At 52.7% G+C, this 13,284-nt stretch overlaps 1 protein-coding gene across 2 annotated transcripts; it reads right to left on the bottom strand.

Moving 5' to 3' along the window:
• Window positions 1–770: 770 nt before the first annotated feature.
• Window positions 771–11,281, bottom strand: LOC136494342 (probable pectate lyase 8). Of its 2 annotated transcripts, XM_066490510.1 has the most exons (7): window positions 11,023–11,281; window positions 10,655–10,744; window positions 9,073–9,162; window positions 2,372–3,014; window positions 1,941–2,044; window positions 1,654–1,792; window positions 771–1,566 (listed from the first exon to the last, which is right to left on the bottom strand). In XM_066490510.1, exons 1-7 carry the CDS (start codon window positions 11,160–11,162, stop codon window positions 1,345–1,347), a joined length of 1,428 nt encoding a protein of 475 aa, XP_066346607.1. In that variant the 5' UTR covers window positions 11,163–11,281; the 3' UTR covers window positions 771–1,344. The 2 variants fall into 2 exon arrangements, with proteins under 2 accessions (XP_066346607.1, XP_066346609.1); XM_066490512.1 differs by lacking the exon at window positions 10,655–10,744.
• Between the last annotated feature and the right edge of the window lie 2,003 nt (window positions 11,282–13,284).

Raw genomic sequence — 13,284 nt, 5'->3', positions numbered from 1 at the left:
ACATCCACCCATCCATCCATCTCTGCCATGGCATGCTAACATGCTATGCAATGCAACGCAACAAGCAGGCACAGGTTCGCTTTCATTTTCGTGGCCACACCACCAAACCCCACGCCACGCTGCCCCAGCATAACACGGGAGCGCCAGCGCCAGCATTACTGCCATGCCGGAGAGTGTCCGAGTCCCTGATCTGGAAGGACCTTGGCAACTGAATGCCCAGCAATGAACAAGATGCTTTCCGCTCCTGTTAACTTGGCGTGGGCAGCCCCCCTCCTCCTCCTGCTGCTGCTCGACATCTGCATCTTCATCGGGAGGCGCCCACCGTGCAGCATTCAATGATCAATGAACAAGATCCATCCCCGATCCCTCCTACTTCCAAGGATGGAGCTAGTACTGCCCATTCATATTCTCAGACCGAGGATCCCCTCACTGCAATCGTACTCACAGAAGAAAAAAAATCTTGATTTGGAACAGGCAGGTGCAAGTGCAAGTTTGTGACGTGGGATCTCAGATCTCACAATGTTCAACAGGCACAAAGGCCCGGTCAGCAAACATCCAGCCCTGAGTGCATGATCAATGTGCTGGTGATTTCATCTCAGCACATCAGATGCAACACTTGTTCGGTTTGGTGGGGATTGAAAGCGATCGAGGATCCCCTACTACAAAGTCAAAATCCCCCTCGATCCCCTTGGACTAGAGATTAACCGAACATGCCCTTATCGACATTGAACACATGACTCAAGGACAAACAGCAAACTGGCAGGCAAACATTTCAAAAGCAGCACATTGCTTTACTTGCAGGTCAAAATGTTCAGCTAGCCTGTAATGTTTTCGCTTTTCACTGAAGAAGAAGAATAAGAACATGGCTATTCTTCCATGTCTTCTGCAGGGCAAATCCATCCCAGTCCAGGCATGACATTGTACTACTACCACTACTAACAACCTGACATGTTCTCCACAACCAAGTGAGTATCACACACGCACGCACGCACTCACACACAGTATGCACCCCTGACCTCAACATACACCTGCTGTGGGCGGGGGGCAGGCAACAACATACCACACTCAGATCAGATGACTAATAGAGAGACCGAGCGAAATCAATCAGCAACGCATCACGCCTGCTCCAGGTAGCTTTCCATGTCAGGAGCAGGGGGAGGTTGAGCAAATGGTGAATCAGGAAGGACCCATCATATATAACCCTTGTCAAAAAAGCGACCAAAAAAAGAGAAGCGGAAAAGCTGTAACCATGGTGTTGAGGTAGCTTAGTTTTCTGTTGTCTTGTTTCTTTTCTGTTGTTGGAGAGGTGGCGTGGGGGTGGGTCTGTTTCCTTCTGCGGCGGCGCTAGCAGGCCGCGCCCTTGTGGCATGACAGGGCACCGGCATCTGAGGTGATGGTGCCAACCATAGATGATGACTTGGCACCAAGGCTGGAAGCACGCGAGTAGCTGGCTGAGGCGCCTGCGCCGGATGGGGTGAAGTAGGCGCCGTTCAGCAGCAAGTCGCCCTCTGATCTCCAGTTCCAGCTCTTCCAGACAGTCTGAGCAGTTTCGACCCTCTTGGTCACCTGCAGTTCAGTTACATTGGAAGTTATTTTTTAGCTACTAAAAATTGACTGCTCAAAGAATTAACAAAGACATCATATCTACAGTACCTCCTTGGCGAATGCGTTTGTCGGAGCAAGGTAGCGGTTGCCCTGGCTGTTGATGGTTGGCTCAGCGCTCCCGCCAATGGCGTACATTTCCCAGTGGGTGTAGTCATTGTTCACAACATGGAAGTAGCCATGCCGGCACCTGAAACAAGAACCATTGAGATTGTGGCAAAGGGGTAGCAAAATAAAATATGTAACCAGAAATGAATACAGATCAGTGCATAGTGATGCTGCTGGAGAGGAACAAACAGACAAGGTTCAGTATGCTGGTGTTCAGTTCATATATTCACCTTGGCATTCTCTGAATGAGACCTTCACCGAAATGGTTGAAGGCTATTGTCACCTGCATTGCCTTGTCCTTCACATAGGAGTCACTGTGGCCCAGAAGCATCACCTGCATCAATTTCAGTTTTCACCATTAGATGAGAAATCCAACCAGGCTGTTTCCAGAGAACACCGAGAAAATCTCGTTATGCATGTGACCGTCAGATACTACAGCACCATCCTCAGCATAAGCAACCGACAATTTCTGGTGGGATTTGAGAGAATAATTCACGTGAAGGAATTAATTCTGAATTACACTTGTACTGGCAGAAAACAAACGAATTCTCAGGCATATATGTGCCAAACCATGTCTTTGGTGAAGAAAACAAAAGGACGATCGCACAGGGGCACTTAATTATTACAGGGTGAGGACAAACAAAAGCACAGGATGTACTACCTCGTTGTGGTGGGTGAAGTAGTTGTTGGACACAGTGATGGCCGTGGATCCCATGATGGCATCGATCAGGCCGTCGGCGCAGTTGGAGAGTGAGCAGTGGTCCACCCAGACGTGGCTGGAGCCGAAGATGGACACAGCATCTCCGTCGGCCATGGTGCGCCACCCATAGTGGCTGGGCGAGCTGCGCACCATGGCGTTCCCCGTGGGCTTGCAGTCGTGGATGTGGAGCCCGTGGATGATGACGTTGGTGATGTACTGGATGGTGATGCAGGCACCATTGGCGATGTGCACGTTGGCGCCACGTCCGTCGATGGTCTTGAAGCTGTTCATGATGAGCTCCTCCTTGAGCGTGATGACCATGTCCCGCTTGAAGATGATCCAGAGCGGCTCTTCCTGGATGACGGCATAGCGGAGGGTGCCCTTGCGCGGGTTGACAGGGTCGTCATCACTCGGGTCGGTGACCACGTAGATCTTGCCGTCGCGGCCGCCAATGGCGTTGCGGCCGAAGCCGATGCCACAGTCAGCTAAGCGCTGGCGGTTGTTGTGCCAGTCCGAGTCGCAGCGCCAGCAGTCATCGATGGAGTTGCCTGTCCCGCACGACAGGTACCCGAGATTTCGCCGGGCCGTGCTGTTCCTGATGGACCTGCAGAGCAGCCATTCATCCAATTATTTCGAATCCAAGCAGCATGTCAACCACTCAGTTTATAGAAATCTAATCTACTACTAACACTAACTACACAGAAAAAGGAGCAATGACAGATAGAAGTAGCATTCAGTAATTCAGGTACTCAGCAATTTGATGCTCAATGCAGTAATAATTAGATGGCAGAAAGAACATTTCTTACTGACTCTTGCATCTCATGCATGGGCCACGGCAATTCTAGATGTAGCAATATTCATTGAGGAATTCAGTTACAGTAATTAGAAGATCAATGCAGCCAGGAAACTTGCAGGAGATTCACACTGTACAAAAAGTGACAGAACCGAAGTATACACTATTTCTCTGGGGACCAATTCACTGTCCATGCCTATTCGTTGCATCTAACATGTCGGTCAATAATAATGCCTTGTTGGCCCCAAACTCAAACAAGGACACTTCTGTCGGTGCAGCATTGTATTGGGCCTTTTCAGTTTCTTCCCAAAAAGTTTACGTCTTATCTCATTGAATGTTTAGATACATGCATTAAGTATTAAATATAGACTAAAAAAATAACTAATTGCACAGATTACGACTACTTTGCGAGACGAATCTTTTAAACCTAATAAGTCCATGATTTGACAATAAAGTGCTACAGTAATATATGTGCTAATAGCGAATTAATTAGGCTTAATAAATTCGTCTTGCGGTTTATTGACGGATTCTATAATTTAATTTTTATTAGTATCCAAACACCTCATACGACAACCACATGTTACACCCGATGTGACACCAAAACTTTACACCCTGGAACTAAGCAAGGCCGAGATCGGCAGCTACAGGTTTCGAGCTCCACTACAGTGCATACTCAACTGTGAATCTTTTTTTCTCGAATACGCAAAAGATTTGTGCATCATTGTATTAAGGAGAATAGTTTAAAGAAACATACAACGCGCTTCTATCGAGCGCCGAAGGAGATCGACCTAACACAGCCGAAACTGGACCATCATAGCAAAAGACCTCATGTTTCGATATTATATAAAAGAAAACAACCAATATCGACGCAGCTTTGTGGCTTAGGTGGCCTTGCGTCTTCGCGGCTGCCTGGACGATGCCTTTCCAACGGCTGGGAAGAGCTCGTCCAGCGTCTCGGCTTCGGACGCAGTCAGGTTACTGTTGAAGAGCCTGTCAAAGGCCTCCAACTCCGAAGCAGATGGCACAGATGGACCCCTGGTGTAACCCATACGCTGCACGATCAGCACCTCATCTCGCTCGAAAGCTGACACTCGAGAGAGGCTCTAAGCCGCCAACCGCCTGCTCCGCCACGGCAATACCGGCAGCAGGAGTCTGCTTGGGAGGCTCGCGAATCAACGGAGAGTCCCTCGTACACGTGACATTATTGATGAAGCTGTCGATGTGTCGTTTGGCGGAGTCGTCGTTGTCCACAGCCTGGTGGGTAACCCCTGGTGGTGAACTAGAAGGGCCATCCACTGTGAGGTCGACCGCGTGTGTCTTCGACGAATCCACTACCCACTGAATAGGGCGTGGAGGTGGTGTCTGCAGCACACAGGAGGCTACCGCATCCTCCAGTTGGGGGGTCGCCACCGCCGGCGCCTCATCCAGAAGCTGGGGGTCGCCGAAGTTAACGAGAGGTGCTCAAGGGAAGGCCACGCGACGATCTGACTGTCGACGAGCGAGGCTGCGAACTCCTCAACCATCGGGTCCTTTGAGATGTCGCGATCCTGCGTGGCGCCCGGGTACAACGTGAGCGTCAACGGGTCGAGTGCAACCATGCTCGTCGCGTTGGTCAGAGCCCACCGTGCCTTGCCTTAGTTCCACAAGCGACCGAGGTGAAGTACGATGCCGTTTGGGCGGGCCCCTGTCGATCGCCCGTGACTGTCGGTGGCGACACCCATTGCCGCAGCGGTGTCGTCCCCCTTCAGTCGGCGCCGACGTCTCCGACGCCTCCGCCGTCTGCGCCCACCGCTGCCGCGCGTGGTCGCACCTGGCACAGCAGCTGCTGCACCCGGCACAGCCCCAGCCGCGCTCGACGTGTCGCACTGAGTACGCGACCAGTTGCCCAAGATACACTCCTAGACAGGGCGTCGTTGCCGGCCTTCTGGGGCACCAACTGTGCCGGAGCCGGAAGGAGGCACCTTCCGTCGCTGCTTACAGTCCCCGCGCGAGGTGTCGGAACCCCTTGAATCGGAGGCAGCGTGGAGGCAGCTTACAGGTTGTCACCCTGTGCGCGGTGGAGAGACAGTTGAAGCACATCCCGCGTAGATCCGTCGGATAGCGGGTAGGGGGCCGCTGGTTCGCCGATGCAGTGCGGGCGGGGCGTGCCCCTCCGGCACCGCTTAACGACTCCTACGACAAGACCTCTCGCCAGCCGTCGGCGTCCGGAGCGAAGATGCGTTGGTGGGCGGAGCCCAGTCCGCGACGTCCGAAGCGCTGTCGGGCGGGGACACGGCCATCCACTAGCCGAGCAGGCAGGCTGTGCACCAGCTGGGGGAGCGGCCGTGGCCGGCAAGTCCTGCGGTTGCGTCGCCCGTGCACAACACCAGCACCAGCAGCACTGTTGTGCACACCTCCTGCGATGTTGGCTGGTCCGGCAACCTCAGCCATGGGGCGCTTGCCCCGCTCAGCGGCAGCATTGCCACGAGTGAGGCGCGGCTTGGCACACTCCAGCAAAGGTGACGTCCGGCCGGAGCTACAACCCCTGGCGGACTGCGTCGAGGTAGGAGGTTGGGGAGGTGACCGACGACCTCTCCACGTCAGAGTCGTCAAGGTCCTCATCCGCCCAGCGACGAGCCTTGGGACGCCCCATCGATCCGTCCCCAGGGTGGAAGGGGGAGGCGAGGGGGACAAAGAGGACGACGGGCTGGGCGTGGAGGGGTGTACGAGGAAGATGTCGAGCCCCGACGCCGGATGAGGCCGCTGTAGCGAACTGGGCGCCAAGGCGTCCTCGTCATCCGAGACATCCTCGACGAGAACCAACGACTCGTCCTCCACTAGCCACGCCAGAGACGGCTCCCCCGCAAGGCTGTGGGGAGCTCGTGTCGACAGTGACCGCCCCAGTGGCGGAGGGGGCATGGGTGGCGCCGTCAGCTCTGTAGAGGAAGGAGCGGGCTCCACAGGCGACGTTGGCAGCGGCGCGGCCTCCCCGCGAACGGCCGAGGTGCATGCACCCGGCCCAGCGGCCTCAGCGTGTTTGCCGGCCACGACGGTGAAGGCCACGGCTACCGTAGCCTCCAGCGGCGTCGAAGGGGGCGGAGTGGGTGGGGTGACGCCGGATTGGGCCCCCTTGCGAGGCTGCGCGGAGCCCACGGGCTCGACACCGGCGGAGGAACCTGTTTGGGCCGACACGACGTCCGGCGCAGGTGGCGGATCCTCTGCGCACGGCCTTGGGGCGGCCGCGGCTGGCTCCGGCGGTGGAGCTGCACCAGTGCCGCATCCCACGGGGGCTTGCTCGATGCTGGCACTACTACCGTGGGACACGGCGTCATCGGCAGCGGACAGGGTGGTGGCGAAGCCTGGCCTCGGTGGTGGCGTGGAGGGCCGCAGAGAGACTGGAGTGCCGGTTCCCATGGGGACACCCACCAAGTTGCTGCTGATGGCAGTGGCGGTCGCGGCGGCTGCTTCTGGCGCCGGCGTAGGTGGCTGCGGAGGGGGCGCTAGTGCACCGGAGCCCGTGGATCCCGCATGGGCGGGCTCGACGTTGGTGGTGGCTGTTGCAGTGGGGCCTGGCATCATCGTCGGCGTGGACGGAGCGACGGCGGAGCCCGACCTCGACGGCAGAGGTGGCGTGGAGGGCTGCGGAGGGGCCGAAGCGCCGGATCCAGCGGGGACGGTCTTGGGTTCGCCACCGGCGGTGGCGGCGGCAGCTTCCGATGCCAGCTTTCTCGCGGGTGGCCACGGATCCCGCGGAGGCACCAGGGTGCCAGATCCTGCAACATCTGTGGTGGGGAGGTGAAGGAGGAGGAGGAGGGGGAGGGGGAGGGGGCGGCCGGCGCCGGTGGCAGGTGGGAGGCCATCAGGGTCCAGTTTAGTTTGCAAAAAATTTTACAAAATTTTTCACATTCCCCGTCACATCGAATCTTTGGACGCATGCATCAAGCATTAAATATAAATAAAAAATAAAACTAATTATACAGTTTAGACGAAATCCACGAGACGAATCTTTTAAGCCTAATTAGACTTTGATTGGACACTATTTATCAAATAACAACGAAAACACTACAGTAGTCATTTTGCAAAAAATTTTGCATCTAAACAAGGCACAGGTCGGGGCTCTCGAAGGTTCGCAAAATCTTATGCTGATGCAGTGATAGTCATGTCATGGCTTAGGATTCTCGTTTCACTCAACTGTGTATCAGTTGCCGTTCACCTCTATTTCCATCTCTTAAAAGAAATATTCATTCACCTCTATTTCCATCTCTTAAAAGGAATATTATATCCTAGTCATCGAAATTCTCTATTCTATACCCATTTCTTTTACACCCGTGTTATCTGTATCCCATATTATATACCCACTATTCCATATTTTATTCCCCTCCCTCCCCTTTCTCTCTCTCACCAACTCTCTCTGCTACAGTTCACTACAGTGTTTAGCACGCCTTCCTCACCTGCGCTGTCTGTAGCGGTGGCAGGTACGCGCGGTACGCCACCGCCAGCGTACTGACAGTTTTATGGGGCAGCAGTGTGGACAGCCTTACCAGCTCTACCAGGGCCCTGTTTAGTTCCCTCCCAAAATGCCAAAATTTTCAAGATTCCCCGTCACATCGAATCTTTGGACGCATGCATGAAGCATTAAATATAAATAAAAAATAAAACTAATTACACAGTTTAGACGAAATTCACGAGACGAATCTTTTAAGCCTAATTAAACTATGATTGGACACTAATTACCAAATAACAACGAAAATGCTACAGTATCGTTTTGCCAAAAATTTTGGCAACCAAACTGGCCCAGATGATCTTTGCATAGAAATAGGTGGCTGGTGGGAAAAAGAGATGGACGGGGAAACACCATGAATGCGCCTCGCAAATGCAGGGGCGACCAGGGCAGGGCTGGCCCACACGGGACGTGGGGAGAACGTGGTGTGTCACTGCTGCATGCCAGTGTGCCACCACCCCGCAACAGTGGCTCTACAGCCTCAGCTCGCGCGTTTGTGTGCGGTGGCAGCTGCACCGCCTTGCTGGTGATGCGGTGAGCGCGGAAAGGGAAGGAGGTGTCCCCGGTCGCCGTGGACACGTCGTAAAAGGCAACGGAGTTAATGGCGCTCGGACGGGCACGGCAGTTGCCCATCCACGGCGGTGCGGCGCGGCGCGGCAGGGTCGCGTCGCCATAAAAGCGCACAGGTGCGGGCCTGTGACTGAGAGACAGTGCGTGTGGGAGGTGCATGGCAGGCGGGCCCGGGCGTGTTCATGCTCCCACGTGGCAGAGTAAGGCCGTGTTTAGTTGGAGGCCGGATTTGGCGCCGCCGGATTCGGCAGCACTGTTTAAACACTGTAGCGTTTGTTTTTATTTGATAATAATTATCTAATCGTTGACTAATTAGGCTTAAAACATTCATCTCGCAAAGTACAATCAAACTGTGCAATTAGTTTTTAATTTCGTCATACTCCATACATGTACCGCAAGTTTGATGGGACAGAAAATCTTCTTTTTACACCAAATTCAGAAAATCTGGAGAAACAAGGCCTAAAGTACGCCGCTGCTGGTACCAGCTGAACCAGATCTGCTCCGGTCTGGGAACAGTATTCTTGTCCGTATCTCCTTTTTTTTTCTTCTCTTTTGCCTTTTCTATATTCTACTGTGTGAGACTGCGGATGGGTCAGGCTTACCGGGTGTGCACAGCAAGGCTACTACTAGTCTGTTGTACTCTTAGGTACTATAGCCGAAAAGCAAAGAACTTCCAGTGCAGTGCTGGTGGTAAAACAATTCGCAAATCATGCTTAGATCTACTATTTACTATACATCAGCATTCAGCAACAGCGCTTTCAGTTAAATGGCGTGATTGATTGTAGCGGAGCCAAGGGGATGCAGGAGAGAGCGACTTACACGTGCACGTCGTTGGCCACGGCTTCCGGATCCTCCACCGCGCCGGCGACGGCCCTGGCTGACCCGTCGGCGTCACCGTCGGCCCTGCTCCTGCACAATTCCAGGTGAGTCCGTGAGTGACGTTGGACACCGCCGCAACCAAGAACCACAGCACATGCAGATGATGGCAACAGCTAACACAGCGCTTTCAGTCAGTATGTACGTTTATAGCTGATTTCGATAAAAAAAAAAAGGATCAATTTCGTACGGCATTGCTGTCACCAAAGAAAGAAAGAGAGAGAAAAGTTTCAAGTTATACATGGAGTTAAACAATGGTACTCTACTCCAGCACTAGCAATTCATCGCAATGATGATGAAGTTGCAAATTTTAGCAGTAGGAATAACAGGAGTGGGTGAAGAAGCGGAAAAGCAAGCGAGGGGCGCGGTGAATGAATACGTGCGCCGTTTCATCATCATGGACATGGTTCGTGTGCGGCGAGCAGCGGAGTGGATGCATGCACGCCGTGGCCGTGGCCGTGCCGCTCCATGCGTGCTCTGGGCGGTCGCGACCCAAAAGGCAAACGGGAGTAAACAACCAACGCAGCACACACAGAACACATCGCTTTGCGCACGCGAGACCGTACCGAAGGCTGCACTGCAGATTATCCAAGCGAATTTTCTTTTGCAGCCTTTTTTTCTCTTTTTTGTAGCCAAAAGTGCAAAACCAAATGAGTGCCTCCTCTACTCCTCCTGGGTGTGGGTGCATTTGCCGGGGACGCCAAGGGAAGGGACACGCCGCGATCTCGCTTGCTTCCTTGGCCAGCCTTTTCCGCCGCTTCTTGTCTGCCCGCCGTCCGTCCTCCCAAATTTTTACCCCACTTTACCGTGGCCGGTGCAGGACTGCAGCGGCACGTCGGGGTTTGGACGTTTGGTTGCAGCAAACTACGATACTGCCCCTCTCTCTCACCCTGTTTGTTGTTTTCGGAATGGCTTATTCAACCTAAACTACGATAAGCACAGCAGCACCGGCCAGAAACCAACCTACTAACACGTATCTACCCGCCACCGTAACGAACTCGGCAACGGAAAGCATAGAGAGAGCATCTCTCTGCTGTTACTGCTTTGCACACGGCTCCAATCCAAAATTTGAAACAAAAAGTTCCCAGCCCCAAATTACGAATTCCGCTGGTTACCGCGCACCAACGTCCCCCCAAAACCCAAAACCAGAATTTGGGATCAGAAATTTTTGAAGCAGCCCAAAAGGAGATTATTCGCGGAACGGAGCAGTAACGCAGCTGCTACCTCCGGGTCCGGGCTACCTCCGGGTCCGGGATCTATGCGCTGTTGGCTTAGGCCATGGCTGAAAACAATGTTGTTTTTGTCGTGACAGAAAAATATTATTGGTTGGTTGCCTTATAAACCCGCCGAACGGGACGCTACATGGAGACCGAACGTACGTAAATCAAAAGGAGAGAATTGGACGGCCCAGATCGCGAGTCCGCATGGGCCGACGCACCGGATTCGTCCCACCTGGCAAACCCCAGGCGGCGGAGGCGCAAAGGAGAAAAGCAGAGGATGGAAGGAATTGGTGGAGCGCGCTCACCTCGTCGCCGCCGCCGGCGGCCAGGAGGAGTCCCGCAGCCACCGTCTCGCGCCGCCCGCCACCACGGCCGCCGCGGCCGTGCTCCGGTGCCTGCGACGCACAGCCAGTTAGTGATTAGTAGAGGAGCAGGTGGGTGGCACGACGCCGCGCGGGCACCAAGTCGTGCGGGCGTCGGAGCAGATGAAAAACAATTCGAAAACGGAGACCCGGCGGCGACAGAAATCGAATGGCTCCAGCACAAGCCCCGGCCTCGGTAGCAAAGCAAAGCGACCCCAACCGTACCAAAATTCCGGTGGCAAATTCTGGAACAGAGGCAACCGAAAACCCCAAGCAGAGCCCACGGGCGCAACCACAAGGAGAGAACTCACCGGAGGCTGTGGAGGACCGTCACCCGCCCGCCAGGGAGCGCCGCGCTGCCGGCGACCACGACGAGGACGAGGAGCGCCGCGGCGGCGGCGGCGAGCCCCGCCCTCCTGGTCCTCGCCGCGGAAGAGCCCGCCTCTGCCATGTCCCGCCGCTCCTCGCCCCTCGAGCACCGCACACCCTCTCAGACTGCGTGTGTGCGCGGAGAGAGAGAAAGGAAGAGAGGAGTACGGGAAGCGAGGCGGAGGAGGGAGGACGGTGGAGGAGGCGAGGAGGAAGGGCTTTGAGCGCCGCGCCGATTTATACCAGTGCCGCCGCTCCGGCCTCGAGCCCCCGACCAGCCGTACCCGCATTGCCCCTCCAGATTACCGGATTGGCAAACAGGTCCTCCGGACCGCAAGCGCAAGGACCTGAACGAAAATACAGAGAAGTATAGGGAGGGTTAGGATAGGATTGGGAAGATGGCCTCCTGCTGCTGCTGGTAACGAAAAGATGGATCTGCTGCTGCTCTGTGTGTGCGTACGTGCAGTACAGTCCAGCAAAGTCAGACTGTACTGAGGCCTTCCACCAAACTGGCGTCATAAATACGAATAATACAGGGCCTCGTTTTTTCGTTCCCAACGCCAGTTTGGAGTGAGTGTGTGTCAGTCCCGACAACCAGCGCTCGGGTTCGCTGGTTCGTATCGTTGCTGGTTCGTTTAGATGAGAAATAAGTATTGCTGGCTAGTTTTGATGAACAGTAGTTTTGTGAGAGGCTGGCCAGCCAGCCTAGCGATCACGCTGCTACAGTATTTGTATGACTAAATAAAATTATCATGAAAATATATTCAACAATGATATTCATTATGTACCATAAATATCAATGTTTTCTTGTATACATATTTATTTGGTCAAAGTTAACTGCGTTTGACTTCTAAAAAGCGACGGATAAAAATAGACGGAGGGAGTACATTGAATTGCAGGGTTTTCATTTTTGAGGTTTACTCCTTGTGAATCAAGAAGAGTCACATCTTGCCAAATTATAGGATGTATGGCATCTAGGAATAATCCTGCCAAAATGATTGCTGGTACTAGCGGAAAAGATGCAGCAACAGCTTTGGGCCCGTTCGTTTGGCTGAATTTGACTGAAAATACTATTTCGGCTAAATTGTTGTGAGAGAAAAATAATGTTCTGGCTAAAAAAAGAAGCCGAACAAGCCGACTTTTAAGGTCAGCCGAACGGGGCCTTGGTGGTGAGTAAAGTTTCCGTGGAAATACTTTCCATACGTATTTCATTTATAACATTTTCAATTGATGCGTTTTTTTTCCTCTCTAATAAAGCGCCCTGCAAAAATGGCATACTCTAATCTCTATTCATATCAATGGTTGCAAAATAGGGCCTCAACTCTGCACATGTTTTGAAGAAATAGAAGTTAAGATTCGATATGCAAATAGCATACTGTCTCTTTTTATTTTCTACCTTTTTTCTTTTATAATCAATGCATAATCTCTTAATGAATGATAGTCCGCGATCAAATATGTCGTGGCAAGGGGAATGACCACGTGTTACAATTTTTGCTGGGAACAACAATGTTGCAAGTCACAATTAGATTCGTAACTGTCTTTGTTCATGAACCCTAGCGTGCACTATGAGCACACCCACGTAGAAATGATCGATCTGAGTTAGAGTTCTAGGAAGGAGGTCGACACCTATAAAGGGATGGACACGATGATGGGGGTGGAAAAGCATGGTCGGTGATGGGGTCAGAGAGCAAAGAGGCGAGAGGCAGTGGGGAGGGAGGGCGGCAGAATGGCACAGCGGTGTAGTCACTGCTAGCTATGGGTGGCGGGGGAGATGGTGGTCAGGTGTCACGACATCCGATCGTTTTGTTGTCCGAATTGGGAGAGTCGACATCTTCGAAATTTATTATAATTATGTGGCACTGGATTTGACAAAAAATGATTGTTTAGATGCTTCAAAGAATAATTTTTTGCAAAAGATACGGCTAGTGTATTTGTTTTTTATAAAGGAATTTTGCAGACATTTAGGTTGAAACTGGCATGCAAAAATATCATAGTATTTTTTATATGATTCGGTTTTCATGTCTTGAAGGAATATAATAAGTGGGGTGGTTTGATGATTCAATAGCACAATATCTTTTCCGATCCTCTCTCTTATTATCAAATTATTTTGCATTCAACCTTACAATTAAAAATGTGGTTAAGTGCATTGAAGAGGTAAAATATTGGCAATATAGAATTTTATTTTATTTCCTAAGAACAACAGT

Source organism: Miscanthus floridulus, chromosome 11 (assembly GCF_019320115.1).
Source record: "Miscanthus floridulus cultivar M001 chromosome 11, ASM1932011v1, whole genome shotgun sequence".
NCBI lineage: Eukaryota > Viridiplantae > Streptophyta > Magnoliopsida > Poales > Poaceae > Miscanthus > Miscanthus floridulus.
This window is presented reverse-complemented; position numbering and strand designations above follow the sequence as displayed.

What these genes read in the sequence shown, in the direction of transcription:
- LOC136494342 (XM_066490510.1), bottom strand. Translation starts at nt 11,162, where the DNA reads ATGGCAGAGGCGGGCTCTTCCGCGGCGAGGACCAGGAGGGCGGGGCTC. An exon ending in CCGCCGGCGGCGGCGACGAG is followed by an intron (nt 9,163 to 10,654) that starts GTGAGCGCGCTC and finishes GGAATTGTGCAG; the next exon opens with GAGCAGGGCCGACGGTGACG. An exon ending in CAAACGCATTCGCCAAGGAG is followed by an intron (nt 1,567 to 1,653) that starts GTACTGTAGATA and finishes ACTGAACTGCAG; the next exon opens with GTGACCAAGAGGGTCGAAAC.